This window comes from Rhopalosiphum padi, chromosome 2, assembly GCF_020882245.1.
Source record: "Rhopalosiphum padi isolate XX-2018 chromosome 2, ASM2088224v1, whole genome shotgun sequence".
In the NCBI taxonomy this organism is placed as follows: Eukaryota; Metazoa; Arthropoda; class Insecta; order Hemiptera; family Aphididae; genus Rhopalosiphum; species Rhopalosiphum padi.
Window position 1 is genome coordinate 57,426,179 of NC_083598.1, and position 17,775 is coordinate 57,443,953.

At 27.3% G+C, this 17,775-nt stretch overlaps 2 protein-coding genes and 2 long non-coding RNA genes across 4 annotated transcripts; 3 read left to right on the top strand and 1 right to left on the bottom strand.

Annotated features, from left to right (window-relative positions):
- The first annotated feature begins 900 nt into the window (after positions 1–900).
- On the top strand, positions 901–6,260 carry LOC132920174 (uncharacterized). Its single transcript, XR_009660701.1, has 3 exons — positions 901–986; positions 3,346–3,489; positions 6,101–6,260. It is a non-coding gene; the product is annotated as an uncharacterized LOC132920174 (long non-coding RNA).
- A 190-nt stretch (positions 6,261–6,450) lies between these two features.
- Positions 6,451–8,095, top strand: LOC132921991 (uncharacterized). Its single transcript, XR_009660979.1, has 4 exons — positions 6,451–6,880; positions 6,959–7,076; positions 7,155–7,272; positions 7,352–8,095. It is a non-coding gene; the product is annotated as an uncharacterized LOC132921991 (long non-coding RNA).
- Positions 8,096–10,071: 1,976 nt separating this feature from the next.
- Positions 10,072–11,713, top strand: LOC132919362 (solute carrier family 35 member B1). The gene is made up of 3 exons (XM_060980927.1): positions 10,072–10,596; positions 10,791–10,956; positions 11,046–11,713. The coding sequence occupies exons 1-3, from the start codon at positions 10,285–10,287 to the stop codon at positions 11,507–11,509; spliced, it is 942 nt and encodes a 313-aa protein (XP_060836910.1). The 5' UTR covers positions 10,072–10,284; the 3' UTR covers positions 11,510–11,713.
- Positions 11,714–13,109: 1,396 nt separating this feature from the next.
- On the bottom strand, positions 13,110–17,438 carry LOC132919361 (ATPase family AAA domain-containing protein 3). The gene is made up of 12 exons (XM_060980926.1): positions 17,279–17,438; positions 17,020–17,215; positions 16,716–16,929; positions 15,705–15,799; positions 15,474–15,639; positions 15,252–15,409; positions 14,945–15,092; positions 14,739–14,841; positions 14,214–14,461; positions 13,699–13,866; positions 13,438–13,636; positions 13,110–13,373 (listed from the first exon to the last, which is right to left on the bottom strand). Exons 2-12 carry the CDS (start codon positions 17,201–17,203, stop codon positions 13,308–13,310), a joined length of 1,749 nt encoding a protein of 582 aa, XP_060836909.1. The 5' UTR covers positions 17,204–17,215; positions 17,279–17,438; the 3' UTR covers positions 13,110–13,307.
- Positions 17,439–17,775: the final 337 nt, after the last annotated feature.

Genomic DNA, 17,775 nt, shown 5'->3' on the forward strand with positions numbered 1-17,775 from the left:
AAAATGTTCTATAGGAATTCTCCTTAGTTTTTTTAATGCAAAAACAAAAATAAAATACTCACTGAAAACTTATATTATGACTTTTTGAAGTTCAATATTATATATTTTATATATAAATTAATAAAATATGGGTCTGTATATGTCATCTATTACATCATCCGGGTAGCGGATTTTTCATAAAAATGAGTATATCTTATTTTAAGTTTAAAAAGTAAATTGATTACCTAAAGCATTGACTAGTGACTATAGGAACTATTTGTTACAAGAAACCACAATAAACGAAATGTATGAATTTTTTTCTATTATGATAGGTGTCTTCAGACACAATATCTACAGACAGAGGTTATTGCATCTAATGTAATAGATAAGTAAGATTAAGTTAAAACACTGCGCGTGATTAGAATCAAAATAATGCAGAAATAATAACTTAGAAACATAACGATATTAATCATAATTCTTTTTTTTAAATACTTAATAATATAATTATTTTTATTTAGTTCACTATTTTCATAGATTAAATTAAATAATTTGTAATCATCTTCATTAGAATAAAATATTAATACTTTGCAATAATATCTATAAAGATTTGGTATAATTTATATGTTCAATTTTACGTATGTCAAAGAGCTAAAATATAATATAAATCCTATAAAATCACAAAGAGTTCTATAAAAAAAAAAAAAAATTATAATATTTATCATCCTACATCCATGGCAAACGATAATCGTTGTCATTTGTAGGAGACGATTAACAATTCTAATAATTTTATTGAACATTCGTCAAACAACAGCCTTTAGTACATGACAAGTACTCTCATTTTCATTTCGTGCTGTTTATTTTCATAAAATGTATTTTTATTCTCATTTAGAATCACGATGAAGATTGATATGAAGAAAATTTGCAGTTTCTTCGGCGGCGGTGCACCATCACTACGTATAGACTGAAGATTGACACAACTCGGTTTCCCGGGATCAGTCTACGATTACGTAAGTTTTTTCTTATTCTTTTTTAGGATTAAATTTACATTTTAAACTTAAAATAAAATATATTTATTTATATGAACAATCGGCTACCCGGACGATGTAATCGACGTAAACACATATATTTTATTCTACTATTCACGCCGGGTGACGTATACGTATGCATATTTTATTCCCCAACGCGCAATGCATAAAATACGTGAGACCGAAAAAACATAATCGTCATATTACCAGACCCATTTTATAGAATAATAATTTATATTTATATTAATTGTATAAATAGCATTTTTCGTTTTTAACCGGCCGAGTACCCGACTAATATAAGTTTTTTTATCCTTAACAAAAATAAAAAGTTTTCCGAAAAGACGCATTAATATTTTTTTATAATTGTTTGAATTTTGAAATTTTTAAGACATTGGATATTCATTTCATATTTCTGTGATAACTATTTCTGCTCAACCGATTTATGTTTTTTTTTTGTAGTAATTTAAAAACGAATTACTATAGTTATTTGATAATTTCAACAAATGTTAATGTTTGCATTTCTTATAAATATAATTTTCAAAATATTTTGACTATACACTTATAGGATAAAATAACCATAGCATAATACCATAAATAGATGCATTTATTTTATATATATTAATATCACAAATTATCTGAGCATATTAGTTAGAACTTATCGATTAATTTTAAAAACAGTAAAAATAGTATGAGTATGTATTATTCCTAAACAGGACGGTACCGAAACGGAAATTATATGTGACTATATGTGTATAACAGGTTGAATGTGAATAACTGCTTGTATTTAGAAATTAATTTCATTAATTTTGTAAGTCCTTGTTTATTATATGTAATAGATTATAATCTATTAACTATTTAGTATGTGATATCAGTTTAATGATTGAACTTTTAAATATTTTTAAAATTATTAATCATTTAGTTCTGCTAAACCGTATAAAACCGTTATAAAATTATAATTTAAAAAAAAATTCAGGATAATATACAATTATTATGATTTTACGTATGAAATTAATTAGATACCAAAAGTTTCGTATGCAAGACAGCTAAAATATAATAATGAATCCTATAAAATCACACAGAGTTCTATAAAAAAACATTATTATAATATATTTTATCATCCATGGCAAACGACAATCGTTGTAGGAGACAATTAACAATTCTAATAATTTTATTGAACAGTCGTCAAACAACAGCCTTCAGTACATGACAAGTACTCTCATTTTCAATTTTTCATAAAATATTTCAATAATTCCATTCCGAAGCGTAAAGAAGACGAATGAAGAAATAAACTATAGCTGTTTCTTCGGTGACGGTGCACGTTTGAACTTTAATATGGCACAGCTTGATTTCACCGAAAAGCGTCGAAGGATACTTACGTAGGTTAATTGTCCTATAATTTTGGGGTAGTAATAAATTTACTAGTTATACATAACATAAAATATAAATGTTTATTGAATTTTACAAGCTGTTACCCCGATGACAGACCTATATTTTATTTTCGATCGTCCAGTCCAATGAAGTGGTAAGCAACCGGCGGGGTATTGTATATACAACCCGTTTTAAATTCTAAAACACTGCAATTTTTTTTTTATTTATATTTTATTATTTTAAAGTTCTAGACAATATTTTTTCCATAATAAATAATTTAAGAATACAAAATTTTCATTTTTATCTGGTCTGCAAACTGTTTTTAATTTGTGAATGTGGCCTGAGTGTTCAAAAAGGTTACCGATCATGAATTAATGATGAAATTTCCAAGAATAAAATAAAGTCGTTATAAGTACACCTTAGAATTTAGATCCTGGATATGTAGCGAAAAATGTATAATGATTTTACAATTATGTAGTTTATTTTCTGTCTGCCATGAATTCTTGTAGCAAATATGATCTATTTGGTACTTTGGTTGGTAAATAGTAAAATAAAATTAAAAAAATTCAGATCTCGCCATAATATCGGAAAAACAAAATAGCTGGAAATATTACCATATTTATATGGTTTTATTTTTTGGTGAAAAATTTTACCAAAAAAATATTGAAATAATAAAATTATAATTAAAAAAAAATTTCAGGATATATAATTATTATGGTTTTACGTATGAAATTAATTAAATACCAAAAGTTTCGTATGCAAGACCGCTGAGATATAAAAATAAATACTATAATATCACATAGAGTTCTATAAAAAAAAACCATATGATCTATCACATTATTACAATATTTACATCCGTGGCAAATCGACAATCGTTGTCATTCGTAGAAGACTGTTAATAATTCTAATAGTTTTATTGAACAGTCTTTAAACAACAGCCTTTAGTGTATGACAAGTGCTCTCATTTTTATAGAGTATTTCAATAATTTCATTCTGAAGCACAAAGAAGACGAATGAAGAAATAAGAGCTAGCTGTTTCTTCGGCGGTGATGATGCACGTTTGAACTGTAAATGTGGTACAGCTCGATTTCGCCGAACAGCGTCGAAGAATACTTACGTAAGTTAATTTTCCCATAATTATGGAATAGCAAATTTATCTTTTATACTTAAAATAAATATTTATTGACGTGTACAAGCTGCTATACTTGGATGACAGACTTTTTTTTTTTTTTTTATTTATTTAAGTAATTTACAATCTATACAACATTATGTACAATAGGCAAATTTGATAGTTAATAATGTGAAATAACAGAATTTAACATTTAAGGGCAGGCACTCAGCAGCACCACCCGACCGAGAACATTATGATGTCGAGGTTTTTTTTTTTTTTTTTTTTTTATTTTTATTTTAGTAGGTCTCTAGGCCACTGACAGACTTATATTTTATTTCCAATCGTCCAATGCAATGGCCGGCAACCAGTGAGCTATTGTCTACGGCCCGCTTTAAATTCTAAAACGACGAATTTTTTTTTCTATTTAAAGTTCTAAACATTATTTTTTTTGCATAGTAAATAATTTAAGTATATTAAATTTTTATTCTTTTCTTGCCCGCAAACAGTTTTTAGTTTGTGAATGTGGCCCGAGAGTCCAAAAAGGTTGACTACTGGTCCAATGTATAAAATAGCTAAGAATAAAATTAAGTCGTCAAGTATACCTTGGATCCTGGACATAGCAATGAATGTATATTTATTTGACAATTATGTAGTTTCTTTTCTATCATAAATTATTGTAGCAAATATGATCTATTTAGGACTTTGGGTGGTTAATAGTAAAATAAAATAAAATATTTCTAATCTTGTCATAATATCGAAAACACAAAAAAACAAATGTATTATTACGCTATATACTTGTATAATATCGACAAAATAATTTATTAATTTAATTTTAATTAAAAAATGCAAATTATAGAATTTTGAAAAATTTACCAATTATCTACATTATGATTTCTCTATAGGTAAATTGTGTAATTTTAAAAGCATTTTCATTATTTAAAACAATTAAATTTTTTTTTTTTTTATTAAGCCGAAAAAATTATAGATATGCAAATTTAATACAGGCTTCTTCATCAATCGTTCACTTATTTACTGTAATAAAAAAATGTATAGTCACGGTATATTTTATAAACGTTTAAAATTAAAATTTTGATTGTATTCGGCTAAATCTATAAAATGTTCAAATTAATTTTTTCGTTAGATATTCATATAAATATTTTCTTTTTATATCTACATTTTAAAAATATTATATTGGAATTCTCATTAGTTTTTTTTTACCAAAAACAAAAACAAAAATAATATGTTTACTGGAAAGTCACATTATTTTTTATGACTATTCGAAGTTCAGTATTATACCTATAACCTATTAAATGTTTATTATACACCCACCCTAAAAATAAATATTTTTTCTCAAATAATTTTTATATTTTGTTATAGTTCAAAAACGAATAATCTTAGATACTTAAAACTTTAATTAAATTCTTATGAGAGTATTTCTTACAAATAGTATTTTTTCAAAATATTTTGAAATTATGTATATTTACGATATTATATATTTTGTTATTATTTAAAATATTATTTGTAGGGACATAAAAGTTTTTTGTACATGTTATACTATACGTACACAATGACATTTTTGACATACGTAGATTAATCTTAAGATATTATTTATTCAAATTATTTTACGAAAGGGTTGTACCTATTGACTAAAAAGTATATAACAAGAATATAATACGGTATAAATTATATTTATTATTTATACAATATTATAATAATAATTATGATAAATGCAATGTTTTCGGAAAAAATGTAACTTGTCAAACTTTACACAAAAAAAAAAAATACTTAGCAATATCAATCGACAATCAACATATAATATTATAAGTCATAATACATCAAAATTATACTTATTAATGAAGGTTGACTGACTGTCTCTTTCAAATTCAAATTTCACACACTAATTACAGTAATAAACTTAATCACTAATGTATAAAGCAACACTGTAATAATTACTTCTTTATCTTTAATTTAATGTAATTTTTGATTATTTTGTAAAATGGTACTGAAAATTGAATTCCTCAAAACATTGACTAGGTACTATTTGTTACATGAAACCATAATAAAGGAAATGTATGAATTTGTTTCTATTATGATAGGTGTCTTCAGATATATATATGTAAGTTTACATGTAAGAATATGTAAAATTAAGTTAAAGCACTGCGTGATTAAAACCAAGAAAATGTAGAAATACTAACTCAGAAACATAACTATAATTATTTTTGTTTAGTTCACTATTTTTATAGATTAAATTAAATAATTTATAATCATCTTCATTAGAATAAAATATTAATACCTACTTTGCAATATCTATAAAGATTTGGTCTTGGTCTATAGTTTATACTTTCAATTCTACGTTAATATGTCAAACAGCTAAGATAGAAAAATAGATCGTATAATATTACAAAGAGTTCTATAAAAAAAAACCATAGATTTATCATATTATAATATTCGTCATATGTGGCATACGACAATCGACGACATTAGTAGAAGACGATTAACAATTCTATAATAGTCTTAATGAACAGTCGTTAAACAACAGTCTTCAGTACATGACAAGTACTCTCCTTTTCATTTCGTGCTTTTTATTTTCATAAAATATCTTTATACTCCCATTTAGAATCATGATGAAGATCGTATGAAGAAAATTTGGAGTTTCTTCGGCGGCGGTGCACCACTCCGTATCCACGATTAGCAGTATCATTAGGAAGCTGATGAATAACAAAAAAAAGTGTCGCAGGGCTGTGTTTGTTTAATACTATAATTTTTTGAACAGTCGTAGTACAGTATATTATGAATATTTACTTAAATTATATTTAATTTTTATGGTTTTTTTTCTGATAATATACTGTACTACGGTTTTAGGTGTTCTTTTTATTTTAATAATACATTGAAAAATTACCAATTTTTTCAATTTTTTTTCTTATCACAAAGCAAGTTTGTCTTTGTGTATATGTTTAAATTTATATTTTTTATAGTTATTGTGTTGTTTAACTTTCTTATAAAAGAGAGTGAGGAATTAAAAAGGTGGCCACCGAACAGAAAGTTAAACTGCAATATATTATAATCATTTTAGTTCTTGTTTACATTTTTAACTGATAATTTATTAGTGATAAATTATGAATATAAAATTTCAAATTAATTTAAATTCAAAAATAAAAGAACACCAACATAGATTTCTTAAACATTAAAATTTTACTATAAGTTTAAATTACATTTAATCAGCACATTAGTTGAAGTTTTATAGGAACCGAACATTTGGCTGGATCATGGACTACCCACCGACGGAGAATTTGTCACAAAGCTGATGGGAAATGTGTCGGCACTCGGATTCGTTTCAACCCGGAGGAAGATTTGCAGCATCAAAAAGAAATTCAACTGATAATCAACCGTCAAAAGGGTTTGTTTGTAATATATTATAATTTTTAGAATCGTAGTAGGTATAGTATACTTTATATAAATATATAATATTTATTAGTGAAGAAGAAGTTGTCACAAAGCTGATGGGAAATGTGTCGGCACTCGGATTCGTTTCAACCCGGAGGAAGATTTGCAGCATCAAAAAGAAATTCAACTGATAATCAACCGTCAAAAGGGTTTGTTTGTAATATATTATAATTTTTAGAATCGTAGTAGGTATAGTATACTTTATATAAATATATAATATTTATTAGTGAAGAAGAAGTTGTCACAAAGCTGATGGGAAATGTGTCGGCACTCGGATTCGTTTCAACCCGGAGGAAGATTTGCAGCATCAAAAAGAAATTCAACTGATAATCAACCGTCAAAAGGGTTTGTTTGTAATATATTATAATTTTTAGAATCGTAGTAGGTATAGGTATACTTTATATAAATATATAATATTTATCAGTGAAGAAGAAGTTGTCACAAAGCTGATGGGAAATGTGTCGGCACTCGGCTTCGTTTCAACCCGGAGGAAGATTGGCAGCATCAATAAGAAGCTCATCTTAATTTAGTTGTCCCCCCTTTACGCATTAGCGCTCATCTCTCATCCACTCATCCAACACATTGACTATCGCCGGCCGGCAACACACACATATTATACACATTACCCGTTTTATATTGTATAAAATTATTAATATCTACATAGTTTAAGTTATTGTATATTTTTTTTTTATTATTTGAATGCATTCATATGATCTGTGGCGTATTTAGGAATTTTAGGATAAGGGCAACACATATTTTGCCGCCTCCCCTCTATTAAAAAAAATTAAAAAACTTCTATGCCACGCAATGGTGAAACTGATAATACCATAGAATACCATGTTATATAAATACTATAGTATTTTATACCTCCATGGCACACATTTGTTGTGAAAAATATTTATGATTGACGTCACTGCGACAGTACTCATAAAGTACGAAATTAAAATTTGCTGCCCCTCTAAATCTTTAAAAATTTGCCGTTCTGGACAACTGGACCCAAAGCCCCTACCTAAATACGCCCCTGCATATAATGCGTTCGATGTGGATTAGGCCTACTGGGGACACCACAATAAAAAAACGCGCCTTGTGTAATACCTCATAAGGTTATTAAACAATACGGACAATGTTATTGTACGTCGTTTAATAATAAAGGTGGTGTGGAAAATTACCTAACACTGTTATTCTTATCTTATAGTTACCTTGCATACATTATTTTTTATTAAATATCAATTAAATAATTATTTATATCAAGAAACGAGAAAATCGGAGAATTATTAACGTTTTATAAAGTATTTCAATAAAATAATATTTAATATTTAAAAAATATTCTTTGACTTGTTATAAAAAGACTCCAAGTATAGTTATTATATTAGTTCTTATTTTACAAATACACTAACAAAAGCGGGTCAAGTTTAATATTGCCAGAAATATTGTGTGTATCTATTACTTTACTTAAAACATTGAATTTACACATATTTTTATTTACTAATTATTTTGTATTTTACTAGGTAGCTGAATTACCCGGCGTTGCCCGGAAAAACTCCTTTTAAGTGTAAAACGCTGTGGAAGCGTTGTCGAAAAGAAGAATGTTTTTTGAAGTCTAAATTATATAGTATTTAAATTTGTGGCTCATGTGTAAAAAGAAGCTTAAATATTTTAGATGTTACGCGTGTCCGAACTGCTGGTAGTACGGAGTGCAATTGAAATGAACGTGTTTAGTGTATAGGCACCGTGGCAAGGCAATGGAGAGATAACTAATAATTAGAATTTGTATGTGTACTGATTTATGTTATCGATTGCTATTGTTATTATTAAATGAATATATAGATATACAAATTACTCGTAGAAATTTATTTTCACATATTTCAACCCTTTAAAATCAAAATTTTGAAAATCGGGCGACGTGGCGACACTCAGATAGGTATTTGGAACAACTCTGTGAAAAAAAATTGGAAAAGAGTTAAATAGCGTCGTCACAAAATGGGTACACAAAAATGGCCTGTTCTTTTATATATATATATAAGGATAAGGATAATGATTTTATTTTTATTTCATGTAAATTTGAAACTTCATATTTTACTAATTTACTTACGCATTGGTTACGTAGGTATTTGTGTCTTATAATAAAATACAAATGTTTGCATGTGAATATGTGATTGTACACATTTGGATTTTATTAACCATAGGGCATAGGCTACAATTCCTCTAAAATTATTATGTTCTTAATCTTTTACGCTAACCAGTTTTCAACAAAAATGATTTTTTATTTTCTTAAAATTCAAAAACGAATAGCCGTAAAATTTAAATTGTTTACTAAGTATTTATATTATCATTTTTTTCTATAAATGGTATCATTTTCAAATAATTGCGATTTGGTTGTTAGCGCGTACCACTGTTTTTGTCGAACAATGTTGCGTTGAGTTAAATTGTGATTGTAAACAATACCTACTGAACATTGAAGTAATGGTGGTACCTATTTTACCTGAATGAACTATTTGTTTAAAATTATATTACCTACACATTTATTGTGAATTTTTATTTATTTATATATTATTGATATTTTAAACAAATTTACCGTGATTGAAAATATTCACTATCTGTTTTATATTTATAAATTATTGAAATTTTATTACACATTTATATTATTATTAGGTAGAAACACAATCATTTCTATTATAGGGTTTTTATTTCCGTGGTTATTTTTCGGGGACTAAGTTTCCGGGGTTATTATTAGGCAAATCAGTACCTACTATCTACCTACTTTTATACTTTCATACTAGATTATTGTTAGTTAGGCATTTTTTTTTTGCTATTTAAAATTTTACTCAATTGAATTTATTTTCAATACATGTTAATATACTTTTGACCATAGACATATTAATATGTCTATGCTTTTGACAGAGTGCTAGCTAGTAGCTATTCAATGACCTCTGAATAATCATTATTGGTTAATTTATTAACTTAATATAGATAATGATAAAAACAATATTAATAATAGAATATTAGAATGTCTATTTTGTCTATGTATGTATATTGGATTTAAAAAATCTGTATTCAGTTCAGTGGTTGCCAACCAAAAACAACCATTTGTGACCAGACACGTGGACGATTCCCCTATCAGTCACTCAGTGATATCACGAATCGGTGACTCTACGGCTTGTGCCGACAGTCGACATGTCATTTCCAGTTGTTGCGTCCGCTGCAAACTATACAACACATCGTAAACAAATAAGAATAACAATATCAAACAGTTTTCTGGCGGCGTCGTTGTCGTCTTAGGTACCCAGGCACTACTCGAAGGGTCTAAAGACGTCTTCTGGCCGTCCGAAGCATCTTGCACCCGGCGGCAGACGAACCATGAACAATCGGGCTAAGTTCACCATCTGTGCGGCCGGCATATTCGTGTGTTATTTCTTCTACGGAATACTCCAGGAGAAGATCACACGGGGCACGTACGGTACGCAAGGCGAGAAGTTTACGTACTCGCTGTCGCTGGTGTTCGTGCAGTGTGTGGTCAACTATGCGTTCGCTCGGGTCGTGCTCAAAGCGTTCCCCGAAGAGAGCGTCGACACGACGAAATCGGCGTACTACGTGGTCAGCGCGATCACATACTTGCTGGCCATGATCTTCAGCAACATGGCGTTACAATGGGTCAACTATCCAACTCAGGTCGGTTGACGAAACATTATGCAGACCATAGATAATAATATTAAATAGTAATAACTTTTATATATCTACAAAGAGATACACTATATCTACCTAACACACACACACACACACACACATCATATTAATTATTATTTTATGTCCTTCCATCTATTTTAATCATTTAACAACAACAATTCTAACACTTTATTTTGTAGGTGGTGGCCAAGTCTGGAAAGCCCATACCGGTCATGATTTTGAGTGTACTATTGGGACGCAAGTCATATCCATTAAAAAAGTATTTGTTTGTACTACTCGTCGTCATTGGAGTAGCTTTGTTCATGTTCAAAGACGGCAAGTCCAATCCATCACAGTCGGATTCTTGTATGTTTCTGTTCAACTTTATCAATTTATCACTAGATTCAATGTTTTTACATTTGTTATTGCTAATGATAATATTATGGTGTTTACAGTGTTGGGTCTCGGAGAAATAATGTTAATATTTTCACTGATGATGGACGGTGTAACTGGAGCTGTCCAAGAGCGTATGCGTAGTGAATCAAAAACAAAATCTGGACATATGATGGTTAATATGAACTTGTGGTCAATGCTGTTTTTAAGCATTGCACTTATTGGCACTGGTCAAATATTTGAATTTTTGAGCTTTGTACAGCGTTACCCACAGATAGTTGTGCAACTACTGTTATTTTCAGCATTTAGTGCACTTGGCCAATTCTTTATATTTTGGACCGTAAGTGATTTTGGACCTTTACCTTGTTCAATTGTGACAACAACGAGAAAATTCTTTACTGTACTTGCATCAGTTATATTTTTTGGTAATCCAATGTTGACTAGACAATGGATTGCTACTATTATAGTATTTATTGGATTATTCTTAGATAGTTTTTATGGTAAACAACCTGTCAAGAGTAAATGATTTTAACATTAATTTTATCATAAGAATCGACAATTTTATTTATGTATGATTGCTTTTGATAAGAGTATGTTTAATTAATAACAATATTTTATATTTCATTTATGTTAATGAAAACGATTCTTTTCATTAATGAACTAAGTATTGAGAAATAATTCTGTGATATAATAATAATAATAAAAAAAAACATTGTCTTGTACCAATTAATTAATACATTCATTGAATATTGTTATTTTTTACTATCTTCCAAACCCAGGTTATTAAGAGTTTATCTGAATTATATTGTTAAAATTGTACATTTTAAAATAAATATACTTCAATCACAGAAATTGATGCGTTTATAAAAATATAATGGGTCTTGATGAGAATGAATAGAATACAGCTCAATATAGTTTTCTTTTTAGATGTTAGACCCATAGTTTTTGAAGAATTAAAATACTTAAACAATTTTATTGTATTATAGTACTCCCATATTGTAAATTTTTACTTGGGTAATATTTAATATTAATTTTTTTTATACATATAATTAATATATATCAGTGTACAAATATATAGAATAAATAACTATCTAGACTTGAACATTCCATTATATGAAGGAATAACTCATATATTTTCATTATGTACAAACACAAAGTAGTTTAAGTCAAATTTAACAGTTATTTTAGTTTATTACTTATTAATAAAACTGATGATAAACTTCATAGATGTAAATAACAACTATTGATTTTTTTTAAATTTTATCTGACTATATATTGTTATAATAAAATACTTTGGAAAAAAATGTATTTTAGTTTGAGCCTTTCCTTGATTTATTAACTATTTTGTTGAGAATACCATATTTGTTTATTTTAATAATAAGTAATAACACTTATGTGTTATAATCAGTGTTTGAAAATTTCATGAAATTTAAATTTGTGAAATATTTCAGTATTATAACTGAGCACTGGATAAACATTGGTACACTAATGACTAATAATGATTGATATTATAATTTATGATAAATCAGTACCTAAATATTAAATTTGTATACCTACACTAATACGTACCTACTTACTATACACTACATCATAATAGTTATAATTTTATAATAATAAACCGTGTGTCCGTGTATATTTACTTGTTATACATAATTATAAACGTATACCTAAATACAACGTTTAGATTACGATAATAAAGCATTGACCGTCAATAACAGTATAATAAAAATATTACACTTATGTTTATGTCTTAATAATAGTACCATCATACATGATACATTGTTTGTCAACGTCGTCGACAATAAGTCATTTCCTAGGAAAAAAATCAAGTTTCGCTATAATACTATAAATAGTCGAAAATAAGACTCAATACAGCATAAATATATCAACCACGGTACTCATTTCAATGATTTTACTTAAAACTTTTAGATTATATAATTAATAGTTGATAAACAACCATCATTAATATTTATAGAAAAAATTTCAATGTTTCAAGTTTTTGTGAAATATTTCATACTTCAAACACTAGTTATAATATGTATTTTCTGATGATGTCATGTCGCATATGACCAAAAAGCAAATGCTTTATAGTTAACATTTACACATACATAATTTGTATACTTGAATACCTGATTTCTCTCTCTTCTTTATTGTATGCCTCACAGTTTAAACACTATACAAATATATTTTACAACAACAAAAATATTAAATATATTACATAATGGAATTTTAGGGCATTTAAACACCCATAAGTAACATTCTATGTTGATGACTATTCATTTGAGATTTAACTACAAGTTTCATAGACCAATAAATTCTATATATTACTGAATGCTCTTTTGTCTTGTATATCTGGAATCATTTTTTTCTTTTTCGCTCATCCATTCCATCTAAAAATTTAAAAAATATATAAAAGTATTATATCATTTTGCAATTTTGTAGCTTAATATTTACCTTTTGTTTATGCTGCTTAATTGCATCTTCACACCGGCTTAAGACCATTGCTTTAGTTAACAAACCATCTTCAGAAGTATAACCAGCTGCTTGCCAAGCCACCCCTAATTTAGCAATTTCTCTACCAGACATTCCTTCAGTCATTCCTGCCATTTGTTTGCATAATGCACTGTAGTCGAATTTCTCAATATTCAACTTGCTACAAAACAATAAATTTCTTCATAACATGAAATAAATAATCTAATTGTTATTATCTATTACACTTTGCTTTCAGTTGCTGGTGTTAGGACATATTTATCAAAGTATAACATAATTAAACGTTCTCGTTCTTCTTTGCCTGGTAGACCAAACTCTACCATTTCATCTAATCTGTCATTTACTGCCCAATCAAATTGTTCAGGCGTGTTACTAGCCAGCACTAGCATAAATCTAAATTTAAAAAAATAGTATTTAATTTAAATATTATAAAAGATATACATAAATAAATAATATGTTATAATCTATATCAGAGATTGCCAAAAGGTTTGAAATATTTGTTATTTATATAATTATTCAGTATTGGATTATATAAAATTTATGTGGAGTAGTAGACCAACATTTTTTGAAATATTTACAACAATAACAAGTATACCAGTGATGTATCATCACGACACTAAAAGTTATTGTAAAGATAGTGATAGACAATGAAAAAGTCATTAGTACATGGCGAATACCTAAATTTTATAAATTTGTATATAATAGATTTATTTTAAATAAGATAATTAATTCATATTTACTTGTTCGATTGGTCTCCAGTTCTATATAAAAAGGCGTTTAATGTAGCACGTAAATTTTCACTAATTAGTTCTGAACTACGTTTTCTTAAAAATGCATCTGCTTCATCAACAAATAATAATAAACCTTTTCTTGAGTTGTTTGCCCAGTCAAAAACTTTGTGCATTTCAGTTACTCCATCCTTTCCTAAAGGTGCTACATCTCCACCAGTCAATATAGCATAATCCATACCAGAATGCATAGCTAATTTCTGAAAGTAATATAATTAGTCTAAATTAAAAAAAATATTAACAGTTAATATTTGTGCCTCTTTAATTTCATTAAACATTAAGCAGTTTGAGCAATAAAAAAAAATGCATGTTCTAATTTGAACACTCCAAAATAGTTTGAATTTTTCTATTCAGTGGGAGATTAATTGAGATTTTCTTAAACACTGTATTGCTATTTTTGACCGATATATTATATTTAAAATATAGTTATTTGGTCATTAAACATTTTGTTTCTACTTATTATATATAATATCTTACTTTGGCAAAAAGTGTTTTTCCGGTACCGGGTGGTCCATACATCAAGATATTCCGGTACATACCACGGTTTTTCTTGGTATTTAAAGTGGCAATAGCAACATCACTAAAACAAAAACATTAAAATATTTATTTAATATTAAATAAAATATGTTATTTTTCAAGGATTTTTGTAATATTTTTGAATATAAATAGTATTATATACATACCCTAATCTAGATTCTAATTTTGGTGGTAAAATAACATCTTTTAATGCACTACTTTTTTTAGTTTTGAGTTCTTTAAATGTTAGAATTGGATGTCTTACTGATTCTAACAATGAGAATCGAGAGGTTTCTCTAACCAATGAAGGTTTACCTAAAAATTACCACAAATTTTTAACTGTAACTTAAAATAAAATATATTTTTTATGTTTATTTGAAATAGGTTCCTTAAAATAGTTAGCATAAATCTCAATGATTTGAGATCCAACAACATTATTAGTTAAATATTTCATTATAGATTAAGTATATTTACCTAATCTTGATTCAACATATTTTGCTGTAACACCGGTAAAACCCTTGGCACTGTATATACCAAGTGCCAAAAGAGATAAACCTCCAGCAGCCATTAGAGTTTTATCCCAATCAGAAAGCAATGCATTTGCTCCACTTCCAAAAATTGAACCAGCAGTTCTTGAAACAAAAAAATTGTTCATGTTTTAATTTTATACACTAAATATAATATTTCAGTAAATACTTTATGGACTCCAAAACAGTTTGTCGATGTTCAGAAGCTTTTAATTTGAGTTGTTCCATTGTCAAATCATGGTTCTCCCTCTCTGCCTTTGCTCTTGCTAATGCTTTAGCCTCAGATTTTTTAGCATCTAATTTAGATTTCATCTCAATTTCATGTTCGATAGTAGCTGTAACATAAGAAAAAAAATATATAAATTATGTATCTACTTCAAATATAATAAATACAAAATACCTTTTTTCATAGATTCCTGCTTCGCAACAGATTCTTCTTGTCGTCTTAAATTCTCTTCATTAGAAGCACGTTGTTGCTGAAGCTGATCTTCATACCTAATAATAGTTTATAAATCAGTGGCATACATATGAGTGGGAAGAAGAATCAGGATTATGAATCATTGTATATATTTGTAATTTCTTTGAACATAAATACACAATGCTGATAGGCCAAAAGTTGTAGGGTTATTTTATATAAAGTAGTATTAACTGCCAAGTTAAGGAAAATTAATTTTCTTTTGCTCAATTTATTGATAGACTTAATGTATTTTGTTTACACTATGCCAGTAAATTAGATAACATAGTTATGATCAAATGAATAAATATAAAATACATTACATTATTATTTTTTTAAATTTTATATTTTATTATATAATAAGAAAGATGATAGATATAATTTATTTTTATCTCTTCCCTCAAAAACAAACCAGTTGTCTAGCTTGGGATTAATTAAAATTAAAATTTTATCAATTTTAACTAGGTAGAAGATTAAATTTGTTAAATAACCAATCTACTTTCAATCAACAACAATAATAATGGGTGGTTAACTTATAGCAAATCGAAAAATATGACACACATGTATTTACCATTGTATATATAGTAATGCATGCCTCATGGTTGCGCATATTACATAAATATTTAACTTTTAAACTACCTATTTGTTTCACTTATTTTGGATATTTAAAATAAAAATCAAAAAAAAAATATTAATTTAAAAAAATAAAAATAAAATAAAGAGTGCCTGATAAAATGTAATTATTTGTATAATAGTTTTTTTTTTAAATAAACATATTATTAAAAAATAATATAAATGTATGAATGTTTTGACTATGATCTATACTAAAACTCATTGAGTTAGTTAGCCCTCCAAGAAACTCCAAGAATGAATCACATTTAATATTTTGTAAAATTATAAAGTTATAACTTATAAATAAAATCGAAATTTTAATTTTATTATATTTAATCAAAATACCTTTTTCGAGCTAATTGATCTTGATATTGTGACCGTAATTGATGCTGTTTAGTTTCTTCAGCCAACAACTTCTTTCTTTCTTCAGCATCAACTCGTTTTTGTTCCACGCGTACTTGTTCCAAGTGAATTTCATATTCTTTTATTTTTGTTTGATATTCAATTTGTTTAGTAGTTTCTTGCAATTTAGCTAAATCTAATGCTTCTTTGGCATGTTCTTTAAAATTTTAAATATTATAAACAAAATTAGTACCAATTTCATTTTCAAAATAATTATTAATCAATAACTAAATTATAATATACCAACTTGACTTTTCCAATTCTTTGGCAGCTTTAGCTGCTCGTTCTAATGCAGATGAATCAAATTTATATGCCTCGCCACTAGATGATGATGGTGGCGGTGATGGTTTCTTATCTGAAACATTGTCTATATTTTCCAAGTTTGGTGATTCGGGGTTATTGCCACCACCCATTCCGAAAATCCATGACATGATTACTGAAATCTAATGAATTTTTTAGTTAAACTTTAAAGTCAAATTCATTGACATAATTTTCAGTTATCTTACAAGTTAATATGTCACTATCCGTCAGTTATAACAATATTTTAAAATAAATTAATGTATATGAAAAATTTAACCCCAACCACCCAAAACAAATATAAAATCAAAAAAAAGTAAAAAATGAAATATATGTGGGATAAATTTACGATTATTGAAAAAAATTAAGAGCAGAAAAAGACCATAACCTAAAAATATTTTACAGGTTAGCCATATTTTCTAACAATATATCATCTCAAATCCATGTACTCCTGTAGTCTGTAGTATTAATATTATAATTTTAAAGGTGTAATTAGTCAATAATATAGATATAAAGATAACTATAAAAATGTAAGAATGGAACACCAACACCTATTATTTTAAAAACAATATCTAATATCTGTAGTTGCAAAAATCATTTGTCTCTTAAAGATTTAGTCACGGACTATATTTTTTAGTCCGTGGCTTTAGTACAGTATACTGTGGTTGGGTTATTGGAACAAGTAATAATTAGAAGATTTTTTTTT

What these genes read in the sequence shown, in the direction of transcription:
- LOC132919361 (XM_060980926.1), bottom strand. Translation starts at nt 17,203, where the DNA reads ATGTCATGGATTTTCGGAATGGGTGGTGGCAATAACCCCGAATCACCA. An exon ending in CAAAGAATTGGAAAAGTCAA is followed by an intron (nt 16,930 to 17,019) that starts GTTGGTATATTA and finishes AAAATTTTAAAG; the next exon opens with AACATGCCAAAGAAGCATTA. An exon ending in CCAGCAACTGAAAGCAAAGT is followed by an intron (nt 13,637 to 13,698) that starts GTAATAGATAAT and finishes ATTGTTTTGTAG; the next exon opens with CAAGTTGAATATTGAGAAAT.
- LOC132919362 (XM_060980927.1), top strand. Translation starts at nt 10,285, where the DNA reads ATGAACAATCGGGCTAAGTTCACCATCTGTGCGGCCGGCATATTCGTG. An exon ending in GGGTCAACTATCCAACTCAG is followed by an intron (nt 10,597 to 10,790) that starts GTCGGTTGACGA and finishes TTTATTTTGTAG; the next exon opens with GTGGTGGCCAAGTCTGGAAA. An exon ending in TCCATCACAGTCGGATTCTT is followed by an intron (nt 10,957 to 11,045) that starts GTATGTTTCTGT and finishes TGGTGTTTACAG; the next exon opens with TGTTGGGTCTCGGAGAAATA.